The 25,903-nt window shown below is 40.0% G+C and overlaps 1 protein-coding gene across 2 annotated transcripts in view; it reads left to right on the top strand.

Annotated features, from left to right (window-relative positions):
- Positions 1–23,954, top strand: part of cables2b (Cdk5 and Abl enzyme substrate 2b) — a 37,413-nt gene extending 13,459 nt beyond the window's left edge. The window contains exons 2-10 of one of the 2 annotated variants that reach the window (XM_026333041.2): positions 681–776; positions 8,512–8,589; positions 10,603–10,711; positions 11,582–11,750; positions 15,166–15,263; positions 18,105–18,211; positions 18,367–18,486; positions 19,475–19,559; positions 20,205–23,954. In XM_026333041.2, the coding sequence (XP_026188826.1) occupies positions 681–776; positions 8,512–8,589; positions 10,603–10,711; positions 11,582–11,750; positions 15,166–15,263; positions 18,105–18,211; positions 18,367–18,486; positions 19,475–19,559; positions 20,205–20,351 (1,009 nt within the window). In that variant the 3' untranslated portion in view covers positions 20,352–23,954. The remainder of the gene's footprint in view (positions 1–680; positions 777–8,511; positions 8,590–10,602; positions 10,712–11,581; positions 11,751–15,165; positions 15,264–18,104; positions 18,212–18,366; positions 18,487–19,474; positions 19,560–20,204) is intronic. The other variant, XM_026333042.2, reaches the window with a different exon arrangement.
- Positions 23,955–25,903: the final 1,949 nt, after the last annotated feature.

Here is a 25,903-nt window from a genome sequence, read left to right as displayed (position 1 = left end):
CTTAGTGTTTACAGTTAATGAAAAGTATATGAGAAATCATCTACGGGTTTTGTTATTGTAGGCTTTGCATAAATGTGCTGCAAAGTTGTGTGAACCTGCTCTGTGTATTTTTGTGTCATGATATTATGCATGTGTCTGTGGACAGCATGCAATTATAGTTTGTGCAAGTGCCATCTGTGTGTGCGTGTGTGTGTGCGTGTGTGAGTGAGTGAGTCTGAAAGTGAGAGAGTGAGAATATGAATGCCGCAGTCAGTAATGTTATGTAACGGCTGTGATGTCGGCAAGCTGAGCTCCTCGGCCTGCTTTCATGTTGACGTCTGTTGTTTTAATCCACGAGGTCAACACAGCAACACAGCCTGGCTCCTAACCTTACCTTCAACACACTGTACGCGCGCGCGCGCGCACACACACACACACACAGCCTCAACTTTGGTGTCACAAATCCTCCAGTTTTTGGTACAGATTGGAAACAGAAGTGAAGAAAATATAACCATTCTTAAATGTAAATTCAGATTTGACGTTTTAAGATACTGCGCTGTAAACATTATTTTTTGTTTGTGAGCAGTGTAGTAAATATGTGTTGATTTTAAATAAACTTGTTTTTTGGTTCTAAAACAATCTCCTGTACTGAAAGCAGTGCCTTTAATTTCAATTTTGTCTGTTACTCTGTCTGACTACAGGTCTCGCAACCTTTCTGGTGGTTCTCCCAGACCTCGACACACCAAGAAGATCCACTTTATCAAAAACATGAAACAGTATGACACAAGAGGTAGCAGGTAAGACACAAAACTGATTATTCTGTAAACAAGTAATACTAGTTTCACCTGGCAGCAAGACAAATCTCCCCTGAAGGACAGTGTACTTAAATGTAAAAGTTGAAAGACTTTCCACTGCTCCAGCCAAGTCTTTTCCCAGGTGTAGACAGAGTTTAGAAGCATGTTGATCCCTGATGTTGACAGTGTCTAGAGTTACAGAACAACACCAATGGTCAGCATGGGCTTAGGAACAAAAACATTTTTCATTCCATCTGTTTTTTACTTTTTTTTTTTTTTAATAAATCAAACAGAGCAACAGGCAAACAGACAGAAGCTCGATCATAAATTGAAATGACAAAAAAATACTAAATCAGACAAAATAAAAGAACCTAGTGAGTTGTGCTGATGATAATGATAATATTATGATGATGATAGTGTCTGATGAAAAACATACAGCATTATTAGATTAACAACTGCTTTTAAAATTCACCTTCTTAAATTTAAAAATGTAGATCAGATTTGTTTTTTGTGTCTCAAGACCTGGATTATGGGGGTCTTCAAAGGAAAATTAAGTTTGATTTCTTTTCATTTATTTATGTATTCATTTAATCTCAATAAAATCATCTCAGAAAACGGGGGTTTAGCATGAGAATACAATGTGCTAGAATCATTCTTATTTGTCATCAGGTCCTTCTTATGACTGCTCTGGGAGCTACAGTATGTTCTCTGCAGTACTGTAAGTCAGTCAGTTCTTATCCTAAAACAGTAGTTGAGTAGGGACCTACTGACCGATAATATTGTGGCTCTGCTGTAATTAAATGTGTTATAGTAAATGGATGTGTGGAAAGGACAGAATCTCCAAAGACTCATGATGCTGCTGTTTGCACTTAACTCCCTGGTGACTTCCTGCTCTTTACTTTCCCATGCATCATAGGAATAAATTGTGTGTGTGTCTTTTGGGTGCACATACTAACAGCAGTAAATCCAAACTAATCATCTGTCTCATGGGATAGACAAAGGAAGAGGACAGTCCATTTTTTTAAAACCTTATAATAGAGTCCTGCCCAAATTTAAATAAAATTTGTGATTTGTTCCCAATTTTCCAGCTGACAACTGCAAATTTAGCTCTTGTGAGAACTAAAACAAACTTAAACAAAACAGTGCTCTAAATCCAGTTATTACTCCTGGAATGATGAGATGACAAATAAGCTTGCTAGTGTTTAGTAGTTAGCGATGAATAAAATAGTACATTGAATAAATATACATTTTAAAGTTTTCCACAATGGGACACAGATCAGAGGTACACCAACGTTATTTTCTCTTACAGCTAATCCAGATTATGTAACTGCTTTGGAATATGTACTGCTCTCTCTGCTAGTGATTAACTGTAGAGCTAATATCTCAGTTTGATTAGACGAAGGTTTAAATTCAAAATATTTGCTTCTGCGACTGTCCGTTCTGCCATTCTCAAGACTTACTGTGGTCATATCTGTGAAGATTCTCAGTCGTCCAGGGGAAGTTATCTAAAGGTTGAGTCATGGCAACTGGACTTTCAGTTTTTTAAGGCCGAAACGTTTCACCACCCATCCAGGTAGCTTCATCAGTCTAAGAAAAAGCTGGACTGGAACCACCAAACCAACCTGAGAGATATATTGGTGAGATATATAAATAACTCCAAGGTTTTTCACAGTAGTGCTGGAGGCCAGGGCTATGCCATCTAAAGTAGCTATAATTTTAGAAGTTATTTCTGAGGTTTTTAGGCCCAAATACAATAACTTCTGTTTTCTCTGAATTTAAAAGTAGAAAGTTACTGGTCATCCAGGCCTTTATGTCAGTTAGACATGCTTGAAATCTGGTTAACTGGTTTGTGTTAACAGGTTTCATAGACAGATACAGCTGAGTGTCATCTGCATAGCAGTAGTAATTAATAGAGTGCTTCCTAATGACATAGCCTAAAGGAAGCATGTATGGGGTGAACAGAATCGGCCCTAGCACAGAGCCTTGTGGAACTCCATAACTAACCTTTGTGTGTGTGGAAGGTTCATCATGGACATGAACGAACTGGAATCTGTCTGATAAATAGGATTGGATCCATTTTAATGCTGTTCCTCTGATACCAGTCACATGCTCCAGTCTCTGTAATAAGATGTTGACCTCCGTGAAGTTGCCCCAACACAAAACTTTGCAAAAATAGTCTCAATTGTTTGTGCTCCGTTTGTGCTGTACAAATTTTCGTTTATACTGCTTTGGTTTTTTAGATATAAAAGATTATTTAAAAGGTCATTCTCCGGTCACTCAGCCCCCCCACATGCTCCAAATTTACCACAAGTAATCTCAATCATTTGTTCTTTGTTTGTGCTGGTTTGTGCCAATGAAAGTTTCGTTTGTGCTGCTTCAGTTTTTAAAATATTAGACATTACATTTTAGGTGATGATGTCACCAGCCCCCCTACATGCTCCAAACTCACCCGAAATAGTCTGTCATTTGTGCTTCATTTGTGCTGCTTGAAGCTCTGTTTGTGCGGCTTTTTACTTTGCTTTTATTTAGCATTTTATTTTGGGTTGCTCACGTATTCACTTTCTTACCAAATTGTTTGATTCTAGTGATGTTTTAATTGAACAACTCTTTATCAATATTTTTTGTAGTTGTTGTGGTGTTTATTAAAAGCAACTCAGTGTTCATCTGCTCTTTTGCTGTCAGTCTTACTTAAAATGGATTTGTGCGAGAGCGCCATCAAGTCGTAGCTTTATGTAACTTCAGGGCTTTTGTTCCCACCTGATTGACCTTATTTACAAGGAGTATCGTCTGATACCCTTCACTCCTACCACGAGGTGGCACTCTTCAAGATGCTGTTGTGAAAATTAAGTTAGTAGAGGAAAAGTTGATAGACTAGCCAAAATTTCTACATTTCTGTTTTTTTCTGTCAAGATGGGGTGCTGAGTGTACATTAATGAGAAATAAAATGAACTTTTTTTATTTTGGCAAATGGCTGCAATAACACAAAGAGTGAAAAATTCAAAGGGGTCTGAATACTTTCTGTACGCACTGTATATGTACAAGTCATTATCAAAGACCCCACTGTGAGTTTTGATGCAACTGGCTCAGTAGTGAGGAAACTACAGAGACCAAACGGGATGTCTGGCCATGTCTTCATATATCAGGGCGTTCTGGCAGGTAATGAGAGCTCAAGTGTCCCAGTCGTGCAAATGCTGTCAGAGAGACATGATATTAATGCAATAACACGTTGGACGGAATGGATACGTGCAGGTGCACCAACTCTAAAAGAGGTTGTGTGTGACTTTTCTCTGGCTTTGCTCGGAGCTTTGGTCAAGGCTTTTACTACTCATCCTGATCTGAAGACCTACAACAACGTGTGTTGTGGCAGCTTACTTGGTAAGTCTGCAAAAGTGCCACCTTGTTTTGCCCGGGTTGATGTTGCACACTGCATCAAGATGATCTGCCAGTGGGACTGCTTGAAGAAAAAAACAGATTGCATTAAAGATTTCTTTGTGAGATCAATGGCACAGCTTCTTAAGTCACAATCCATGGACGATGCTAAAGAGCTACTACGCAGCATTACTATTGTGGCTCTCAGTGAAGCAGAGGGCAATGACAGCTCTGGCGTTCCCCTCATATCAGAAAGGTGCAAGAAATACCTGAAAGCCCTAATTGCAGAAGAGCGTCGTCATTCCAGATGTAGAGGGTGAGGAACTGGAAAAAGCAGATCAAACGCACTGGGTGGGTGACCAAACACAGACAGACCTACGGCAGTGGGTGACAGAAATATGTGAAGAAAGCAGGTCACTTGCCGTGGCTAATGGAGAATGTGATAATATGCACTTCCTCCCTGAGATCATTCCCAATGTAATTTGTCTTGCAAGCTACTTACCATTCTGGACAGGGGTAATGATCCCTCACTTCCAAAGCACCAACATCATCGTAAGTTCAGCCAATGTTGCAGCAGAGTTCAAAAACATTAAACGTGGTCTTTTCAAGCATGAAAACTTGCCGATTCGGGTGGATCGATTCATTGCTCGACATCTGTCCTTCATTGAAGGCAACATGCACATTTGTTATGCAAAACAAAAAAATAAAGAGAAGGGTGAAGAAGATGCAGCTGTTGCAACAGTTATCGTCAAAGAAGCCAATCAACTACCAACCATAACTTGCAGTGTAGATGTAAAACCAGAAATGGATGCTTCCTGTTCTCTGTGAATCTCTGTGCTGAACACATGTGCATTTGATGCTTTTTGTCAGTGCTGTGCTTTCTGTGAGTGTCACCTTTGCAAATTTTGTTTGTGGTGAGGACTCCAACAACCTCCTCCAGCTAGTGAAAACCATCAGCACAAAGGGTCTGAATGCAGAGGCCTACATACAGAGGGCAGAGCTGCTGAGTGGAATATTCAACCCTGTCCAACTGAAGGCTGGCGCTCTCCAAATCGATACACAGTACCACAGCTCCACTATCATTGAAAAAAAAAAAATCAATGACAAAACATTGTGTTTACTTCACAAAGCAGTGCTCCTCACAGTATTGCAGTCTCAGCACAAAAGCAACAAGGGAATACCATTTGTTTGTTCTCGTTGCTGTACTGCAGGCTTCTGGCATTGCTCATCACAAATGGAGCTTCGAGCAGCACAAACGATTGAGACTATTTCAGGGGAGCTTGGAGCACGTAGGGGGGCTGGTGACGTCATCACCTAAAATGTAATGTCTAATATGTTAAAAACCCGAAGCAGCACAAACGACACTTTCATCAACACAGACCAGCACAAACAAAGAAGACTATTTGTGGTAAATTTGGAGCATGTGGGGGGCTAAGTGACCAGAGAATGACCTTTAAATAAATCTTTTATATCTAAAAAACCAAAACCGCACAAACGTAAATTTTTACAGCACAAACGAAGCACAAATGATTGAGACTATTTTTGCGAAGTTTTGCGTTGGGTGGGGGGCCAACTTCACGGATGTAAGATGTGGTCAATAGTGTCGAATGCAGCACTAAGATCTAGGAGGACAAGTATAGAAACAAGTCCATTATCTGAGGCTAAGAGAAGATTGTTGGTGACTTTTCAGAGTGCCGTTTCTGTACTATGATGTGCTCTAAATCCTGATTGAAAATCTTCAAATAGTTCATTCCTGTGTAAGTGGTCTGATAGCTGCTTAGCAACAGCTTTTTCTAGGATTTTAGAAATAAATGGTAGGTTGGGGGGCAGCATGGTGGCTGAGTGGTTAGCACTGTTGCCTCACAGCAAGAAGGTCGTGGGTTCGCATCCCGGCCTTTCTGTGTGGAGTTTGCATGTTCTCCCTGTGCTTGCGTGGGTTTACTCTGGGTACTCCGGTTTCCTCCCACAGTCCAAAAAACATGCATGTTAGGTTGATTGGTGACTCTAAAATTGCCCGTAGGAGTGAGTGTGAGTGTGTGAGGTTGTCTGTCTTTGTGTGTCTATATGTGGCCCTGCGACAGACTGGTGACCTGTCCAGGGTGTACCCCTGCCTTCCACCCGAGAGAGAGCTGGGATAGGCTCCAGCAGATCCCCGTGACCCTGAACCAGGAAAAGCGGGTATAGAAGATGGATGGATGGATGGTAGGTTGGATATTGGTCTATAATTAGCCAAGACTCCTGGATCAAGACTAGGCTTTTTGAGTAAGGGTTTGATCACTGCAGTCTTAAAGGCATGTGGTACGTATCCTGATACTAGAGATAAATTTACTAAGTCTAATAAAGATGAGTTAATGGCAGGGTGTCTTTAAGCAGTCTAGTCGGAATGGGGTCTAAGAGACACAATGATTTAGATGAAGCAACTACTGATGTAAATTCAGAGAGATCTATGGGAGAGAAGCAATCTAAACATAACTGAGGTCTTGCAGATGATTCAAGATCTACTGTAGTAGAAGATTCATTTATTGCAGGTATAGGAAGCATCTGATGAATTTTCACTAATAGTGATTTTATTTGTAAAGAAACCCATAAAGTTATCACTGCTGAGAGCTAACTGCTGTTGGGCTCAACAGAGCTGTGACTTTTTGTCAGCCTGGCTACAGTGCTGAAAAGAAACCTGGGATTGTTCTTATTTTCCTCTATTAGTGATGAGGCTTTACGGAGAGCTTTTTTATGTTAACAAACTGGTTTCCAGGCTAGAAAAAATTCCTCTAAATTTGTGGAACGCCACTTCCTTTCCAGCCTTCGTGATGCCTGCTTTAAGGTACGAATAAGTAAATTAGACCATGGGACTAATCTCCTCTGATTCACTTCTTTTGCAGAGGGGCCACAGTATCAAGCGTTTCACGCAGGGAGGCTACAGCACTGTCAACAATATAATCAATTTGGTAGGGAGTGGGATTGAGGCAGCTGCCCTCCACTGTGTTGGTACTTGGCATAGATGTAAATAAAGATGAAATAATTTTCTTAAATTTATTAACAGCATTGTCAGATAAAGATCTGCTGTAGTGGAATTTTCTTCCAAATGCTGCATGATCCATCATCTTAAATTCAAAAGTTATTAAATAATGATCTGACAAAATAGGATTATGGGGGAAAACTATTAAATGTTCAATTTCGATGCGATAGTTCAGAACAAGATCAAGGGTGTGATTGAAACAGTGGCTGCGTTTATTAAGATTTTGAGTGAAACCAGTTGAATCTAATATTGAATTAAATGCAGTGCTGAGACTATTATTTTCAACATCTACATGAATGTTAAAATCTCCCACTATAATGACTTTATCTGAACCAAGCACTAAATCAGACAGGAAGTCTGGAAATTCAGTTAAAAAGAGTAAGGTACAGGTGGACGATACACAATGACAAGTAGAACTGGTTTTTGTGTTTTCCAGTTTGGATGTGAGAGACTAAGAGTGCGGCTCTCAAATGAGTTATAACTGCTCTGAGGATAAAAGTTTAATAAGTTTGAGTGGAAGATTGCAGCTACTCCACCTCGACCTGTGCTTCGAGGAACATGACAATTTTTATGACTGAGGGGGGTTGATTCATTTAGACTGACATATTCATCCTGCTGTAGCCAGGTTTCGGTATTTGGTGATCAGTTATCAAATCATTTACTAACAGAGATTTAGATGAAAGAGACCTAATATTTAATAATCCACTATAATCCAATAATCTGACTGTTCTGTTTTTCTGTTCAATAAGAGGAGTGGTCTTAATTTTTATTAGATTTTTATGAATAACTCATCTTCTGTTAACTTCTGGTTCATTTGATTTATATGTTGGAGGGGCAGACACAATCTCTATGTGGTTTGAGGGGGGTGAAATATTGTGGCAATAAAACGGAATTATAGCATGTCATTAAGCAGAGTCTTTCTTAAAGGTGCAGATGGAGCACATACAGTACATCAATTAAGAAAGTGCCTTGTCCATTTATGTGTGTCACCAAAACAATCATGCAAATTCTTTAAATTTTCCTTTGAAGCATGACTGTAGTCCTGTGTCTTCTGGAGCTCAGCACTTCCATTGGTGGGTTGGGGATTTTATCCCAATCTAGTAAAAATATATATATCTTTGGCACTGTGGTACACATTGTCAGTACAATTTTATTATAAGTTTGAACCTTTTGTAATAAGCTTCACTTGCTATTAAGTCTATGTGTTTTATGGCAAAACATATCTGGGAGGACTGATGCTTACTAAGGATTTCACTGACCACCTTCACAGTGTTGCTTTTTATTGTTATACCTGGAGACCAGATGGATAGATGTAATGACAGAATACAATAACCACTGATATGTGTGTTTCAGGATTGTGCTGATCTGTGCTAAGAGGTCCCTTTGTGCTGCCTTCTCTGTTCTGCCATACGGAGAGAGCTTCTACCTTAGGTAATCAACACACACATACACCTTTTGCCTCAGTATGAAGCAGGATGAAAGACTAGGAGAGCTTAGGATAAGTAGGGCTGGCCACAGAAAGAAGGGGGAGGAAACAAATAAAAGGAGATGGGAAGGAATTGTTTAGGGAAAATGAGTTGTTTGTTTAGGGGGACATGGTGGAGGAGGGGTTAGGGATGATTTTCCCATGTGCCTCACAGCCTCTGATCTTAATCCACTCTGGCTGGTGACTGACATAAACACATGTAAAACATCCCTGCAGATTCACAGTTTCTGTAGGTCTATGGACACATTCATAGATAAACACATCAGAATGTGCACTTAACACTTTTACACACACACAGTTGTGTGAAAATACACAGGAAAAGTTAAGTAAACATATTCTAGTCTTGTTGTCTGTCACAGTCACACGTAGTTGCTTGAATATATCTATCTTTATTTACTGTTTTATTGCCATTATTTCTTATTTCTTAATATACCTTTGACCTCCTTTACAGAAGTGACATGTTGATGGTGACAGTTCCAGCCCTGCAGACGTGAAGCCAAAATCAGATTAACAGTTACAGTATTTTCAATAAAGGAAATATGTTAAATAGATCAATACACATATATTTCCTAACATAATTCCCTCGTCACCCCTACGGGTGCTGTGAGTGAGTCTTCCTCATGCCCGGTGCCTCTTCCAGAGGCCTGGAAATTTGAGGGTTCTTTGCAGTATCTTAGCTGTTCCTAGCACTGCACTCTTCTGAACTGAGAACTCTGATTTTGTTCCTGGGATCTATTGTAGCCACTCTCCCAGTCTGGGGGGTCACAGCCCTGAAGGTGCCAATTACCGCAGGGATCACCATTGCCTTCACTTTCCTGCCTGGTGTGGTAGATCCCAGCCTCTATTGAGCTTGTGCTCAGGGGATTGTTCCTGTACTGCTATGATTAGTGCCTCTGTGCTGTCTTTCAGTCCAGCCTTTTCCAGCCACTGGTAGGACTTTTCGATATCAGCCACTTCCTTCTATCTGTCGATGGTACATGCCGTGCAGGGGTTTGCCCTGCCGTGATGGTTCTAGCACCTCTCCCTCCGCTTTGGGCGGGAGTTGCTTCTATCTCCTATTTCTGCCTCTTGTGTGATAAGAATCTAAAACATCTGAATTGCCTAAAATGCTTGCACAGTAGTGTATATTTTAGTTATTGTGTATTTTCTTAAATTTAAATGAAACATTAAATAAGTATAAAAGAAAGTTAGAATCTCAAAGTAAAGAAATGTAATCTCTACTTAAAATAAAAACCTAAAATGCCCATTTCAATATATAGCTTGAAGTTGAACATTTTAACAACCAGTTCACCTCAAATATAAATTGTTGGGCAAGGTTGTCTTCACTGCAGGAAAACCAGAGTGACTGGACTCAACATATAACATAAGTATTCTGTATTCAGGAAGTTAAGGGTGCTTTTATTGGAGCATTACAGCCAGTTTAAGGACTTCTGAAACATTAGCTCCCATGTGGTATTCAGACTGAGGATGAGTTTGCAAGACACAGCTAGCCATCGCCCAATTCTCCCTCATGATGTGTGCGGTTATTGTTAGGTATGTCATAGTAGCATGGGAGGTCCACTATCTATTGCTAGCGAAATTCAGTTAGCTGCTTTCAAGCATTCCATAACCTCCTGTCTCGTTTCACTGTAGAGAATTTATATGACTACACTAGAAAAGAGTTTTCTTGATGGAACCTGGCATTTTGGCTCCAACACTGCCAGCAACTTTTGACTCCAGAGAATGGCTGTAGGTTGGTTGCAATGATGTTGCCAGTTGCTTTAGTTATACACACTAAGCAGTGTTGTTTGGTCCCGTGGCAGTTTATCTTTATGGTTTTTTGCTGCCATCTTTGGTGGTTTAAGCCACAGGATATCATAGCCTATGGTAAAGATGAATGCACCCTCTCAACCTTTTAAGGGAATGTGCAGGACCTGTTCTGTTCTGTTTTAACCACTTGTGTCTCTTGCTCTCTCTAGTGACCCTACATTAAACCACCCCAGAAGGAGACACTCATCTGGAAACATCTCCACCACCCTGGAGATGCTACCGGGGCTTGAGGGTTTCCAGCTGGAGACCTATGGCAGGGTAGATGCATGGACAACCTTTCCTATTTCCTACTAGGGTGGGAATCTATAGGCATTCCGCAATTTGATTAGATCTTGATTCAGAGGCACACGTTTTGATTAAAAAAAAATTATTTTTTTTTAAATCAAATCTTTCTATAAATATTTTATCAAAATGAAATACTTGCTACTGAAACAGGAATTAATGACGTGAATCAATTAATTATTTTTTACTTTATTAAAGTGGCAATCTGCTTCACAGTTTCATGTGTAACTTGCTTGCTTTTCAAAAAGTGCCAGTAACAGCATCCTTGTATCAAACTTCTCAAACTTTGACATGACTCTCTTTGCAACAATAACAATAGCTCTTATTTATAAAAAAAAATAAATAAGGACCTTTCTCTAAACAAAATATTTTATGGGCAAAAAACCCCAAGACAAAACTTGCTGTCAAAACAAAACAGCAAAACAACTACACAGAATTTAGTAGCAGTTCTAATGTAAACGCTCTTGTGCAAAACAAGAAAGAACAAATAACAGATAATACACCAAGCCAAGTTGCTAATATAGTTTTTGTCTGTTCCGCCATTTTCTCATGTAGCTGATACTAAACATACAAGTCATACATGCATGCGCTACAAGCACGCATGCATGTAGACCGTTTGTAGTCCGGCAGTGGTAAAAGGTGTTTGGCAGGCAAACGTTATTCACTGAAATATTAAATCAATTATTAATCTTTCCGCATCGATTCAGAATTGTTTTAAAGTGAACAATGATGCATTGAAAAAATGATTATTTTTCCTACTCCTAATGTTTAGACATACTGTATATACAGGTACATACATATAGTATGTTCATCTTTTCCTTCCAACTCTTTCTCTTTCCGTGTTAGTCCGTGTCATATGCTCAGTTCCTGTACCCCACCAATGCTCTGGTGAGGCAGAAACCATCGTCAACCAGCGACCTGACGCTGCAGATCCCTATGCCCAGGACTACACACAACGTGCCAGGCAGGAGTTATCCACCCAGCAAACTGAACAGCCCCCTGGGACTAGATCTTGGTAATACACAGACATATATATACTGTGTGTATATATATACATTCATATGTACTTTCAGAAAAACCTTGGAAATTCTCAATTTAGGCTGTAGGAATTCAGGATGGTAAGGGGAGCATGGTGCTTGTTTTGCCTGTACCATACAAGTGCTTGCTCTTAGGCTTTCAGCTACACCTGCTGTTTTTGGGCTAGCCACACGCACTGCATCCCATTTACTGGCCAACAGCTGGGTGCTGTGACACAAGTCCTGATCTCCATAATTATGTTAAAGACATGATTGTTGGATATTTCTGTGACTAGTTTGCAAACTAACATACAGGTGTAAAAATTGGAGTTACGAGGGTTTAGCTTCAGATCATCAAATATACATGCAGTCTCCAGTGTTGTGTTAATGAAAGGTTCCAGATTAAAGCAGGATGTTTAGATACTAATTCCAGGCAAGTGTCACTGTTCATGTGCGTGTTTAGATAAAAGATGTGACATGCAGGGTGTACATACTGTATGTGTGTTTATAATATGAAGAGGACAACACAGCTGCAACTGTCTCTTTTCATCTCTTCATCCCTCCCTCCTAGTTCGCCTAATCCATTCCTCCTGTGTTTACATTCTTCTGTATTTTCAGACAAAATGCAGAGCACTGGCTTTACTTGTGAACAAGAGGTGGTGTAACCCTGGTCATATTACTGTCAAGGAAAGGATATGTTGTCAAGACACTGAGCTTTTGGCAGTTGGTCTCAGATCATATTATGTTCCCAGGGAGTTCAGTCATATCATCGGCATACTTGTTTATATTCAGCCAAGAGCTATAGCTAATGTTTCATGTGAAGTCATCCATGATACTGTTGCCACGATAACATTCTGCCTCAACATTCTGAGGCCCTCATTACAATAACAGGAGATTTTAACCATGTAATATCACACATTTTCCCAGTTTGTCAACTGTCCTACCAGTGAATGTAAAACACTTCTTTTCCTTTCGGCTGCCCCCTTCAGGGATCGCCACAGGGAATCATCCACCTCCATTCAACCCTATCCTCTGTATCCCCCTCACCCACACCAGCTATTCTCATGTCCTCCTTCACTACATCCAAGAACCTCCTCTTTGGTCTTCCTCTAGACCTCCTTCCTCAGCATCCTTTCACCTCCTCTGAACATGTCCAAACCATCTCAATCTGGCTTCCCTGGCTTTTTCTCCAAAACGTCTAACATGAGCTGTCCCTCTGATGTACTCATTCCTGATCCTGTCCATCCTTGTCACTCCTAAAGAGAATCTCAACATCTTCAGCTCAGCTACCTCCAGCTCTGCCTGTTTCAGGCAAATTTGCAGATTTGCAAATGCAAATGTTTGCAGGTTTGCAGATGGGTGCCAGTGGAAATTGGACTACTGTTGGTCGAAGAAGGAGAGGAGGAAGGCGTGTTCATAGGCAAAGAGAGAAGAGGAAGGGCAGGAGTGTAGGACATAGAGTAGGGACTTTGAATGTAGAGACTTTGTCAGGGAAAACTTAGAGCTGATATGATGGAGAGAAGAAAGGTGGATATCTTTTGTGTTCAGGAGACCAGGTGGAAAGGTAGCAAGGCTTATAGATTCGGAGCAGGGTTCAAGCTGTTTAATCGTGGTATGGATGGAAAAAGGAATGGAGTAGGTGTTATCCTGAAGGAGGATTTTGCTAGGAATGTTCTGGAGGTGAAGAGTGTCAAATAGGGTGATGAGTCTGAAGCTGGAAGTTGAAGGTGTGATGTTGAATGTTGTCAGCGGTTATGCCCTACTACAGGTAGGATGTGAGTTAGAAGAGAAGGAGAAATTCTGTAGGGAGATGGATGAGGTGATTCTGGGTATCGCTAGTGGTGAGAGAGTGGTGATTAGGGCAGACTTCACCGTACATGTTGGTGAGGGAAAGAGAGGTGATGAGGAAGTGATGGGTAAGTTTGGTATGCAGGACAGGAATACAGAAGGACAGATGGTGGCAGACTTCACAAAAAGGATGGAAATGGCTGTAGTGAACACATTTTTCTAGAAAAGGGAGGAGTATAGGGTGGCATATAAGAGTGGAGGCAGGAGCACACAAGTCCTACACTCCTGCCCTTCCTCTTCTCTCTTTGCCTATGAACATGCCTTCCTCCTCTCCTTCTTCGACCAACAGTAGTCCAATTTCCACTGGCACCCTTGTAGGTCAACAGCACCAGTGGCAGTCGTTAGCCAGGCCGCGACCGATCCGGTATGGAAGTCATATTTGTGATTCGCATGTTTGATTTGGCTTAGATTTACATCGGATGCCCTTCCTGACACAACCCTCTGCATTTACCCGGACTTGGAACTGGCACATGAAGACACTGGATTGTGCCCCCTTGTGGTTGCATTAGAGAATGTAAAACACTTGATCTGCTACATGCAAACATCAAAGAGGCCCATAACTCTACTGCCTTACCACCAATTGGCAGGCCAGGTCACAACCTGGTCTTACTGCAGCCCTGTGTACTGAAGCAGCCTGTAGCCACCATAACAGTCAGGAAATGGCCACCTGAGGCAATTGAGTCTCTAAAGGACTGCTTTGAATGCACAGATTGGAATGTATTGCTAAGAAAGAGACAGCATGAAAACTGACAGACATGTTGCCAGATTACATTAACTTCTGTAGAGACACTGTTAAACCTACAAAGTCTGTCCGCTGTTTCCCTAATAACAAACCCTGGATCACTAGTGCCATGTTCACCCTGTGCCTCCTCCCACAGTCCAAAAATGTGTATGTCAGGTGATTCTAAGTTGCCCATTGGAGTGAATGTGAGCTGTTGTTCGTCTATATGTGGCCCTGCAATGGACTGATGACCAGTCCAGGGTGTACCCTAAATAGAAATAAGCAGATATAGATAATGGATGGATGGATGAACAAAGAAAGGCTCAAACATGTCCAACATGAGCTGAAAAGGAGAATAAAGCAAGCTAAAGAGGACTACAAAAACAGAAAAATCTACAGCACACCAAGATCAAGCTATCCTGGCTCTGCAGTTTATAATATAGCAAAGCGACTTATGTGTATATTTACAGTACTTTTGTTGAGTAGTTACTAGCATTAGAATGCACTCTTGACTCAAAGATAATACTACACCACTGAAATAGTAAAAACATTTACATTCATGCTAAACTATAACTCCTAGTGTAACAGAAGTGAAAATGCCACCCAAAACAAATCTATACCCCCACCCCAACGTTGACGCAGTTAACGTTACTTGACACAGATGGATAAACTTCACAAGTCATGACTTGATTCTAAATATACATAAATATTTTATTGGCAAATTTTTCATGAATATTTAACTTGTTTATTTATTTATTTTTTTTTTTTACAACAGTGGCATTTGTGATTATTATATTTTTAATTCCACTAACCTGATTATGCTTGCATGTGTGTGTGCTGTCTAGGTCTGGATGACGTGACAGACTATGACCCTAACCTCCTCAGCGACCCCCAGTGGCCTTGTGGGAAACACAAGCGGGTGTTGATCTTTGCCTCGTACATGGTAAAAAAAAAAAAAAAAAAAAAAACACTGAAGATTGTTCTTTTTTTTTTTTTTTTTTAAATTGTTATTTCAAGCATCTACTGCATTACAATTTGATTTGAAGTAACCTAAATTGTATAGAATGTCATAATCAACAGGTGTTCCACCCAGGGCACCTCAGGCTGTTTGGCACCACTTATGAATAGGGATAGGAATCGAGACCCAGTTCCAGTTTAGGACTGGTTCCAAATTTTCCGATAACTGAATCATTTGCTTCTCTGCTTATCAGTTCCTCTTATCAAAACTCTGCAGCTTCGCCACTGGAAACAAGAAGGGAGTCATGGCCAAGTGGGAGAAGTGGTACAAAACCTGGCCTAATTTCATGAATAAATATAACAGCAGTGCTACTTATTAAATAATCAAAACACCTGCAACATGTTGAGAAATCTTTTGATGCAACAAATGCACAACTGTTAAAAACAGTGAATGTCCTGTGTTAACATTAGTGCTACACAGCAGGCTTAGCAGATATTTATTTGACTAAAACAAAAAAAAACAAATACTATACAAATATTCTCATTCATTTAGAACAGGGGTCTCAAACTCTAGTGGTCTGTGGTTTGAGACCCCTGTTTTATAAGCTGACAGTCTGTTACTACACACAGCTGATACTGCCTTTATCAAAATGTTGTGATTTGAGGGGAATGAGGACCAATTAAAACACCGGGGTAGTCGTGACAGATGGGGGGGGGGACCAGCAGACTTAATTTGACATGGGTCCTCTGGTTGTCGTGTGAATCGAAAAACAGAAAACTCCTCTTGGGCAAAAACATTCCTTCCGTGAACAAAAGGGTAAGGTCACTTAGTTTAGCATGGTGGAACAAGGCGAGTGGGTCTCTGATCGGCAGCTTCCATAAACCAGATCGTGTGGAGCAGATCGGTGCAGACAAAATCAGTAAGTCGTGGGCAGGATTGGCAGAGATTTCACAGAAAACCTAGCAGTTTGTCTGTGGCTGAGAGAGGGTATATAACTGTGGGCTGAGAGGAAAACACAGGTGAAATCAATTACGCAATCATCTGACAGTAGACAGTAGGAAACCAGATCCTGTATGGTCCTTCAAACTAAAAGCATAAAAGAGGAAGTCAAGTTGCTGATCATGACACAAAACTATTGTGTGCAGCATGTAGTGTCCTGCTCCAGACTTGTGTTTGTGTCTATATGGACGTGTTCACTTGTGCACTTGTTTACAAAAAGCAGACAGAGGAATGACACATGGCAGAAGGGAAACTATGGCCTGAATTCCAACAGAGCAACAATATTGTAACTGATGGTTAAAGGGATGGGTGTTAGTAGTTTTTCAGACAGTTTCCTGTCTTGTGCAGAATTGCATTATAAAATCCATGGTAAAAGTACTAAACAATCAAACTATGAAAAAATACACTGTAAGTTCAGTTAAATTGATATAACAAATGATATTATGATGATGTGTTTGAACTGCATTTACTAGATGTATTTCTCTGCTTTAGTGGAGATCATAGCTGCATTGATGCTGAAAACCTGTGTAGATCTAGTTCTAGTGTTTTTTAACACCGAAAACTGATCAGGAATCAATAAGGGAATCGCTCAAACGTATAAGCAGAATCAATACTGGTATTGGTATTAATATTGATAAAATCTTATCAATTCCTATCCCTACTTATGAACTGTCCAAACTTTATCCCCTGACAGAAAACTTCCATGAGCCCACCCCCAAACTGTCAAAACCACCCCTCATGTGGTGATCAGTCCATCGTGCACAAAAATGTCAATCAAGCACAGAGAGTAGTCGAAGAAATCCTGTTGGTGAGCAAGGAAAATTATCAAATGGAGAGCGCACATTACGGAGGGAAAAACAGTTTGAGCATGATATCATGACATATGCGCAGCTTTTCTTTCTATGGGTGCAAGCTTCACATTTTTGCTCGCAAGTAGGATATTTTCTCTTGCGAACTGTTAAAAGGTGCAGGTCTATATTTATCAGCCTGTGTTTTTGTGCCCTCTAGTTTTGACGTTGATGTAATGCCATACTAAAACAGCAGTCATGAGTCACATCAAAAGTCCAATGTTATAGCCAAGAATTTATTTCATAGTGGTCTTCCTCCTTTTGCTACTAATTGTTCACTTCCACCCATATATGATTTATATTCCACACAAAACTACAAGAAAAATACTTAAATGTTATGGATAAATATGGGTAGGAATTGATAAGATTGTATTGATACCGATAGTACAATTCTGCTTATTGGCCAAATTGGTTATTGATTCTCTTATTGATTCCTGATCCCTTTTCTATGTAGGAAAAAACAACTAGAATACTGCCACTATAGAGAAATACATTTGGTAAAAACATTTAAAACATGTTCTATCCTTTGTTACAGTGTATCAATCCCACTGAACATACAGTTCTTCTAAAGTGTTAGTGTTTTTGGGGGGCTTGGAGATTATTTTGTGCTGGGCAAGTTCTGCCCTGTATACAAATCCTAAACTGGTCTTAGTTGTTGTCTCTATCTGCTGAGACTGGGCTAGGATTTTATTTGTAGCACTAGGGTTGGAGGATATCACGATTGGTCTTCAGTCAAAGAGACGTGGTATCATTATTCTGTTTTAAACTGTTACACATTATACTGTTGACCAGTCAGGCAGTAAGTCAAGAAATATTTACTCCATTGTTTACATTTACTGGCCATGCTTTGACTTTTAAATATCTATCGTGCACTTGATATGAATACAAATCTCTTCTCTGTTTATGCATTCTTCCCCTTGTCTTTTCTGTTTCCTTTATTTTGTATCTGCTCTGTTTTTTGTTTTCTTCTCTCCTTCAGACAACAGTTATAGAGTATGTCAAACCGTCTGATTTGAAGAAAGACATGAATGAGACGTTTAAGGAGAAGTTTCCTCACATAAAACTCACTCTAAGTAAAATACGCAGGTACATGTACAGTATTTAAACTGAATTGACTAAATAATGTATGTGGACAGAATAAACATTATTTTTATGTATACAGTAAGGGACTGTGCATGTTTCTAAAATATAAACTGCTATGAACTTTTTCATTATTGTCTCCCACTCACCCTGTTTCTCAGTCTAAAGAGAGAGATGAGAGCAGTCGGGGAGGACTGTGGTCTGCAGCCTGTCACTATTGCAATGGTGTTCGTCTACTTTGAGAAGCTTGTACTTCAGGGTCGACTCAATAAACAGAACAGGTATGATAATACCTAATCCTCATGTAACATAACCACTGCATTTAATCAGATCATATTAGGCACTTCATATTGTTCCCATCCATCCATCCATTATATATACCCGCTTATGCCTAACTAGGGTCACGGGGATCTGCTGGAGCCTATCCCAGCTCTCTTTGGGTGAAAGGCAGGGTTACACCCTGGACAGGTCACCAATCAGTCACAGGGCCACCTATAGACAAACAACCACACACACTCACATTCACTCCTATGGGCAATTTAGTCATTTCCAGTGTATTGATATGCTTCAATGACAAATGTATATATATGCAAAACTTGTGCCCGACTTTGGTTCCTCTAGCACAAATTAACTAAACTTAGGAGCTTGGGAGGTGTCATGAGTAATTTTTTTTAAACAATTGCTTTTGATTTCCATCAGAACTTTACAGAACTACATTTCTTGGCTATCCAGGGCAGTTAAGAAGAAGCATGCAGTGTATTTGGGTTTGTCCTAAGGTGCCTGCATAGACTGATTATACTATATACTACATCCATTTATACACTTGTGATGCCACTTTGGACATTGTTTCTGTAGCACTATTCAGTGCTGTCACATGCCTCTTTTCCATTACACAGTTTAAGCACTACTCGCCTCTACTGCACTCAACTTGACTCGTTTTGGTCATTTTTCATTACAATTGAGTAGTAAAAAAAGTACCTGCTACCAGGTACTATCCCCTAATGGAAAACCCCAAAAACCGAGTAGTGCTAGTGGAAAAGCCGCAATTGTTGCACATACAGTATACCACTGTTTAATGAGGCGCTTGAGTTTAATGCAGTTGTGTTTTGATTTTTGACAGAAACTAAAAACTACCTAGTACGTTTTATTATTATTATTATAAATGCACAGGTGAGGTTATTAAGCTAGAAGCAAACTATGAACCAGACCACTGCTGTGAGCTTCACTTTGCATGGACATTCTGCCACTTAAACTATCTTTGTTTTACAGGAAGTTGGTGTCAGCTGCCTGCATCTTATTGGCTGCTAAGATCAGCAGTGACCTCAAGAAACAGGAGGTCAAACACCTCATTGATGTAAGTCTCTTTCTCTCTCTCTCTCTCTCTCTCTCTCTCTCTCTCTCTCTCTCTCTCTCTCTCTCTCTCTCTCTCTCTCTCTCACACACACACACACACACAGACACACACACACACACAGTAAGATCATGCTGGTGACCTCTAATTGACTGTCAGATCATATTACTCTTGCTGAGCTTCACTTGCTGTTGAAAACAACCTGCAGGACTGAGGACACTTTGTGTCCTTCAGTCAGGTCCAGACAGTGTTGAATATCAAGCCCCAGCAGTATTGTTATCATTAGCTCCTCCTCAACAGAGATACTATATATTTGTATGTATGTATACAGTATGTTGGCTGATAAGTGATAATAAAAGTAATAAAGATGTGTGGTAGACACACTGTAATAAAGATGCTCTTTCTAAATGATATCATAGAGCATTGATAAGTTTAGTTCCAACTGCAATATTTTCCACTTTACACATTGTTCTTTAATAAGTTAACTTGTGAAGTCTTTTTCAAAAATTATGAGTTCTGTCAACAAAAAATAAGATTGTAATGATGGTGAAGTTGTTAAAAACGAGGAAAGAATGTGCAAAAATATGATGCAGCAGTGCTAACCACTCAGCCACCATGCTCATTCTTTGTTCTGTTGTGTCTCTGAAGAAGCTGGAGGAACGTTTCAGGATCAGCAGGAGGGAGCTGATATCCTTTGAGTTTACCATCCTGGTCGCCCTGGAGATGGCACTCTACCTTCCTGAGAGTAAAGTCATGCCACATTACAGACGGCTGGTGCAGCAGCAGCAGTTATAGTGGCACTGCACCACGCTCATCCCTCCATCCAGGGACTCAGCACCTTCCTGCTCCACACTGTGATGGCCAGATTCTTATAATCAGCTGTGATTCCAGCTCAGAGACAGCATTAAGTCATTTTCCTCTCTGCTCACACTGCAGATACGAAAGTTCAGCCACACTGTGATGGTAGTACAACAGCAGAGCAGGCCTGGTAATGCAGGGCTCTAGCACAGAGAGCTACATCATTTTCTTTCCGTTTTCAGACCAAAATGAGGCCACACTGTGATAAAGGGTTCATTAGATGGAAATTGGAGGTCATATTCATCACAACGATTTAAATAATGTTGTGGGGAGACACAGTGAGGGTGCTGGCTTAGAGTTTCAGAAAGTTTCACTGTCCTAGATTTTTTGTAGCTCTTTCCTTTTGTTAGGTTTATCATAGATGAACCAGTTTCTGATGTTCTGGCCTGAAAGTGGTCTCTGAGAGCATGATCTGGCTGATGAATCTGATTAAAACTGTCCTGACACCCACTAAACACATTCATGTTGTGCATTAGACAATCATCTTTCTGCACTTAAAAGCACCTTAAATCAAGTCAGCAATACTGGCTAGGTTTGCAGTTGCCGTAGAATCCCTTACTATAAGTTGGCAACTAAAATGGTGTAGTTTTATGTGTATCTTGCTTTTTACTAGTCAGGTTCATATCTGAACTTATTAATTTCATGAAGTCAGCACTTTTCTGCATAGTCCTGATACGTCAAATACGTCAACTCTGCTCAACAGAGTTTTTAACACTGCTGTTGTCTTGTTTTTTTTAAGACATTTACACTACCACTCATGTCTGTCTGCTCATTGTGCTTCAATTTATGGAGAAGGTTCCCACGCTTTCTGTGACATTTCTCGGCACCAGCCAGCTTTACATTCGCACACTGGCAGTCTACTACTGACAGGTTACGTTAGAGAGACATACCTAAAGGCAACTGAAGTGTAGTTGGTTAGGAAGAGGAGTTATTCCTGTTCTGTGGGCAGATAAAAAAAAAAAAAAGATGTTATGGTCTGCATTACAACACTGAAAAACAGAAACAACCTCTTCAGAAATTACCTGATAGATGGTGGGGACACAATCAGTGTCTCCTTTTGAGGTCTGAAACGGTCCAAAGAGGTGGAAACCATCATGACCCTGTTGACCGAGGGTCTGGAGTGTATTTCTGAATGTTTTGTAAATGCTAAGGGAGACACAATTAGTTTAGTGAAATTAATTGTAATTTTTTATTAGCAAAATACTCTAAATTCAATTTCCCCATCTCCTGACCTGTGAATATGTGCTGGTTTTCTATATCTTTAATGATCAGTCATCATCTGACCAAATTAATTAATGATGGAAATAATCAGTTGTTGCATTTCAAGGCTGACATTTTAGCTGCTCTGCATTAGTCAGGGTGGTGACGCAACACACAAGCATCATATCACATCAGCTCATATCCAGTACAACAGGCCAGTGCCAGCACTGAGAGGAAAATTAGCTGCTTGCTTCTGTGGACTGTAAAGTCCTTATTCACTTTTAATAATTCAATTCAATTTCAATTTTTTTTATTTGTATAGCGCCAAATCACAATACAAATCATCTCAAGGCACTTTACAAAAACTAAAAACCCAACAAATCCCTTATGAGCAAGCACTTGGCGACAGTGGAGAGGAAAAACTCCCTTTAACGGAAGAAAAAACCTCCAGCAGAACCGGGCTCAGTTTGGGTGGCCATCTGCCTCGACCAGTTGGGATGAGTGGATAGAGGAGAGAGAATAGAACAGCAACAAATAGAAGGAGCTCACTGTGGCAGAGCTTCTGTTGTTTTTTCACTGTTGCGCTTTACAGCCCTGAATCTTCATTTTATCACTAGTTAACATGTGTCATATTTTAGTACATGTGAAGTATATTACTGTATTATTATATATCAAAAAACTGACCAAGTCACTGAAAAGTATTTATTGCCAATAATCCTCCAGATGAAGAATCACATTCAAACCTGAAGCTGTAAACCTGGAGATGATGCATCCTCACACCCAAACATTTAATTAAAAATGATTTCAGCAGAGGTTTTGTATTTCAAGCATGATTCTTCGTCTTGACATTTCACATCAGTTCTTCCACTGCTGTTATTTTTCTCTTACTTTGTTGTACTTAGGAGTTTGGGTTCATGTGCATTGAAAGCTGAAGTGGGGGAGCTGATGGCACTGTGCTACACACTGAGCAATCCAAACAACAGTATCAGATTCAGATTCAGGCTGGTTGGTTGCACAGAGCTTAAGCTCAAGTCAAGTTCAGGTTTGGTTATTTTTACATATGTTCTCTGACTGGGCCAGTCATCTTTCCCTGTGTCTTGTGTTGCAGCTGTCCCTGCTCCCCCACACCTCTGTACAGTATGTCAGCTTAACACTATAATGTTTGACGTGCTAGTTATGTTGCGTACAAATCAACAATGATTACAAATAAGTCTCCAGCAGATCCCCATGACCCTGGTTAAGGAATAAGCAGGTATAGAAAATGGATGAATGGATGGATGATTACAAATATATGTGATTTGTTTTTTCATACACCCAGGACTGTTTAATAATAAATCTAATGATGAAAACAACGTACTTTCATACCCCAAAACACCTTTTTTTCCATGATCACATCTAGCTGTTGCAATCCTGCAAAGGTGAGTCATAAACTGGGCACATCTCTGACTGGAGGCCATTGACACTGTTGCATCTGTCCTCTGAGAAAAGCACTGGTGTGGTCATTTAAAGATGCCTTTGGCTCTCAGTCTTAGCAGAACTTTAGTTTGAACAAGTTGCCTGCAGTTTTTTTTTTCTCTTGCTCCAAAAGGTTCTGAAGACACTTCAAAGCAGAGATGTATGTTTAAATTTTAGTTAAATATATGAAGGGAAACTGTACATGTTCCAAATAAGCAACATTTGTGGCTGCACTGTTGAGAAAAGAAGCACTTCAGCAGATATTGTGACAAATACACACTGTCTGAGAGTACAAACAACACATGCGCTTCCAAGTTGTTTTCTCTACATTAGAGATTTGTGATATTGATTCTATGCAATTTTTATTGTCAGCTGACTTTTATCCTCCTCCTCAGCATTTACCTGTAATGTGCCACAGTGTTTATTTTTATGACACTCCTTTATTGAAACCATGTTGCTTTTAGTCTCTTTTGTATAATGTTATTTTCTTCTTTTTTGGCTATATCGAAAATATTTACTGTGTTTGTCTTCCATTTATAATTATTGCCATTACATGTTAAATTAATTCTAAGTTAATTTTTCTATTGATTTTTTTTCCTTACATGTAAATCTCTGGTGGTATTTATGTCATTACTACTTTAATTGACAACACATGTAGTCACCCAGATGGGTTAAAAATTTACCAAATACCAGAACATGTTAAAAGTCTTGTCTGTTTGTGACAATAGCAAGTAATGTGTTTTCTAGTGTAAAGTTGGATGTTACATGTGGATGAAAATATTTAGAGGAATATTTTGTAAAAGATAAAGACCGTATATTGTTTAAACTGCCAATGTTGGACTCGTCAAGTTTATTTACATTAAAAAATATGTATTTTACTACTTCTATTGTTTTGATTAACTTTTTTTGTTTCTCTTGAGACAGCTTGAGTCTGAATGCTCCTATTCTACTCTTCCACAGTAGATGGCAGTTGAACAGGAAATTTTTCTCAATGAAAAGTGTTGACACTAAAGTCTGGATTATCTTGGCTAAATGAAACATGGTGAGGCCCAAATTATAATTAAAACACTATATAGTAAATTATACCACGCAACTTATTTACATGAACTAAAATAAATAACCTTAATAATGTTTTACATCTCACAAAAATTTAAGCTAAGTTAAAAGTAAAGCTGGAAGAGGTAGTAAGTGTTGACACCTTACTGTAGATTGGTGTGTAGATTATGTAGAATGAGTGATAGGCTTAAAATTGCTCACATGAGGAGGATATGTGTGTGTGGTAACATTACAGCTCATAGTGCAGGTTATTACCTGTTCACTCTGCGCTTTACCTGTCTGGCCTGACCTTTCTCTCTTTCCTCTCTTTTTCTCTGATGGATAAAGGTATCTTGTCTCTTTTTTAGCATAAAAAACTAGAACATATTTTTGCACTGAAATCAAACATGTAGCTAAGTGTTATCTCCCCCAGGGCATTATGCTTACTGGGAATGAGATATTGTAGTTGGAGCCAAAGTCAAACACACTAATAGAAACTGCTTCCAATAGAATAGATTACATCCTTTCAAGTTGCAACAAAAAATGTTCATGATACAAGAAGAGACCTGCTTTTAATTACAAATTCGATTTTTGGCTTTAGTGCAAGAAATGTTCACTTAACTATTTTATGCTTAAAAAAGTCATACTACAGTTCCATCCGAATAAAGTTGGAGACAATTTCAGGTGATCAGAAACTGGTTGTGTCTCATTTAAGGGTTCCTAGTTCCCCAAAACACATACCCATATTTGTTAATGCTGCTGCCACTGTATGAACCAAGAAAATCCGAATTCTGAAACACAGTGTTGCTGAAATAAAACAGGACTACAACAGCCATCACTGACAGTGATCAGCTGCCTCAAACATTTTATTATAATATATAATTTTAATATCTCTTTTGGTATGAAGGCTCAATAACTCTTCTGTTAAAGTTTTATTGTTCTCATTACCAGCACACATAGTGGAATGTGCCAAAGACTGGGTGAAGCTCAGTATGGAGTATGAGTCCTGGTCAAGAGCTGAAGCTACTTCAAATATTGACATTTCCTGTGGCCAGGACACAAGTCAGGACAGGCCACAGTCAGGTGGATTTTGAGTTTTCTTGCTGCTTTTGTCAGACATTAGCTGTGTGTGTGTTCACTCTGTGTAGGCTACACTGTTTGTATCTATGCAGCTGCCTTTTCTCCCTTTCTGTGTCCCTGCTTTAAATGTACAGTGTAATGACTTCCTCCTTGAAACAACAGAAACTTGTAGCCCAATTTAGAAACACAGATTTGCCTGTTTTCCCTTTCTTGAAACGGAAAAACTAGGTGCTGGAGTAAGTTGCTTCTTAAACCTGGGGTTTACATCTGGGGTAAAGGGTTCAGGTTCACCCAACAGGGTCTCGGGAGTAGAGGTGAAGGTTCCATCCCAACGCGCTGGTACTTTCTCTTTCAGGGTGAGCCGGCAGGCTTCAGAATCAGCTCCCTGGCAGGCCAGGCTCCTTGGCAGGATGTGTGACCAGAGCCCTTCACCATACTCATGGAGCATGGAAACATTCTCTTCCACGAGGCCACGTCGTACAAGCCCCGGGGTTTCATGACCAGCATATTGTAGCTCTCGTCATACACGCCTAGCATCAAGACGCCCATGGTCCATGTCACTTTCCTCCGTCTAACCACTTTGACGGGAGACGGGAGCTCCTGACATTTGATGACTGGCCATGTAAGCGGCGAGCGCCCTGTGCATGGAACCCATTTCAGTGTGGTGAAGACGAGGACAGGTAGAGTCATCTGGACCGTCATCGTCCGAGCCGTGGATC

Source organism: Mastacembelus armatus, chromosome 7, assembly GCF_900324485.2.
Source record: "Mastacembelus armatus chromosome 7, fMasArm1.2, whole genome shotgun sequence".
NCBI lineage: Eukaryota > Metazoa > Chordata > Actinopteri > Synbranchiformes > Mastacembelidae > Mastacembelus > Mastacembelus armatus.
This window is presented reverse-complemented; position numbering and strand designations above follow the sequence as displayed.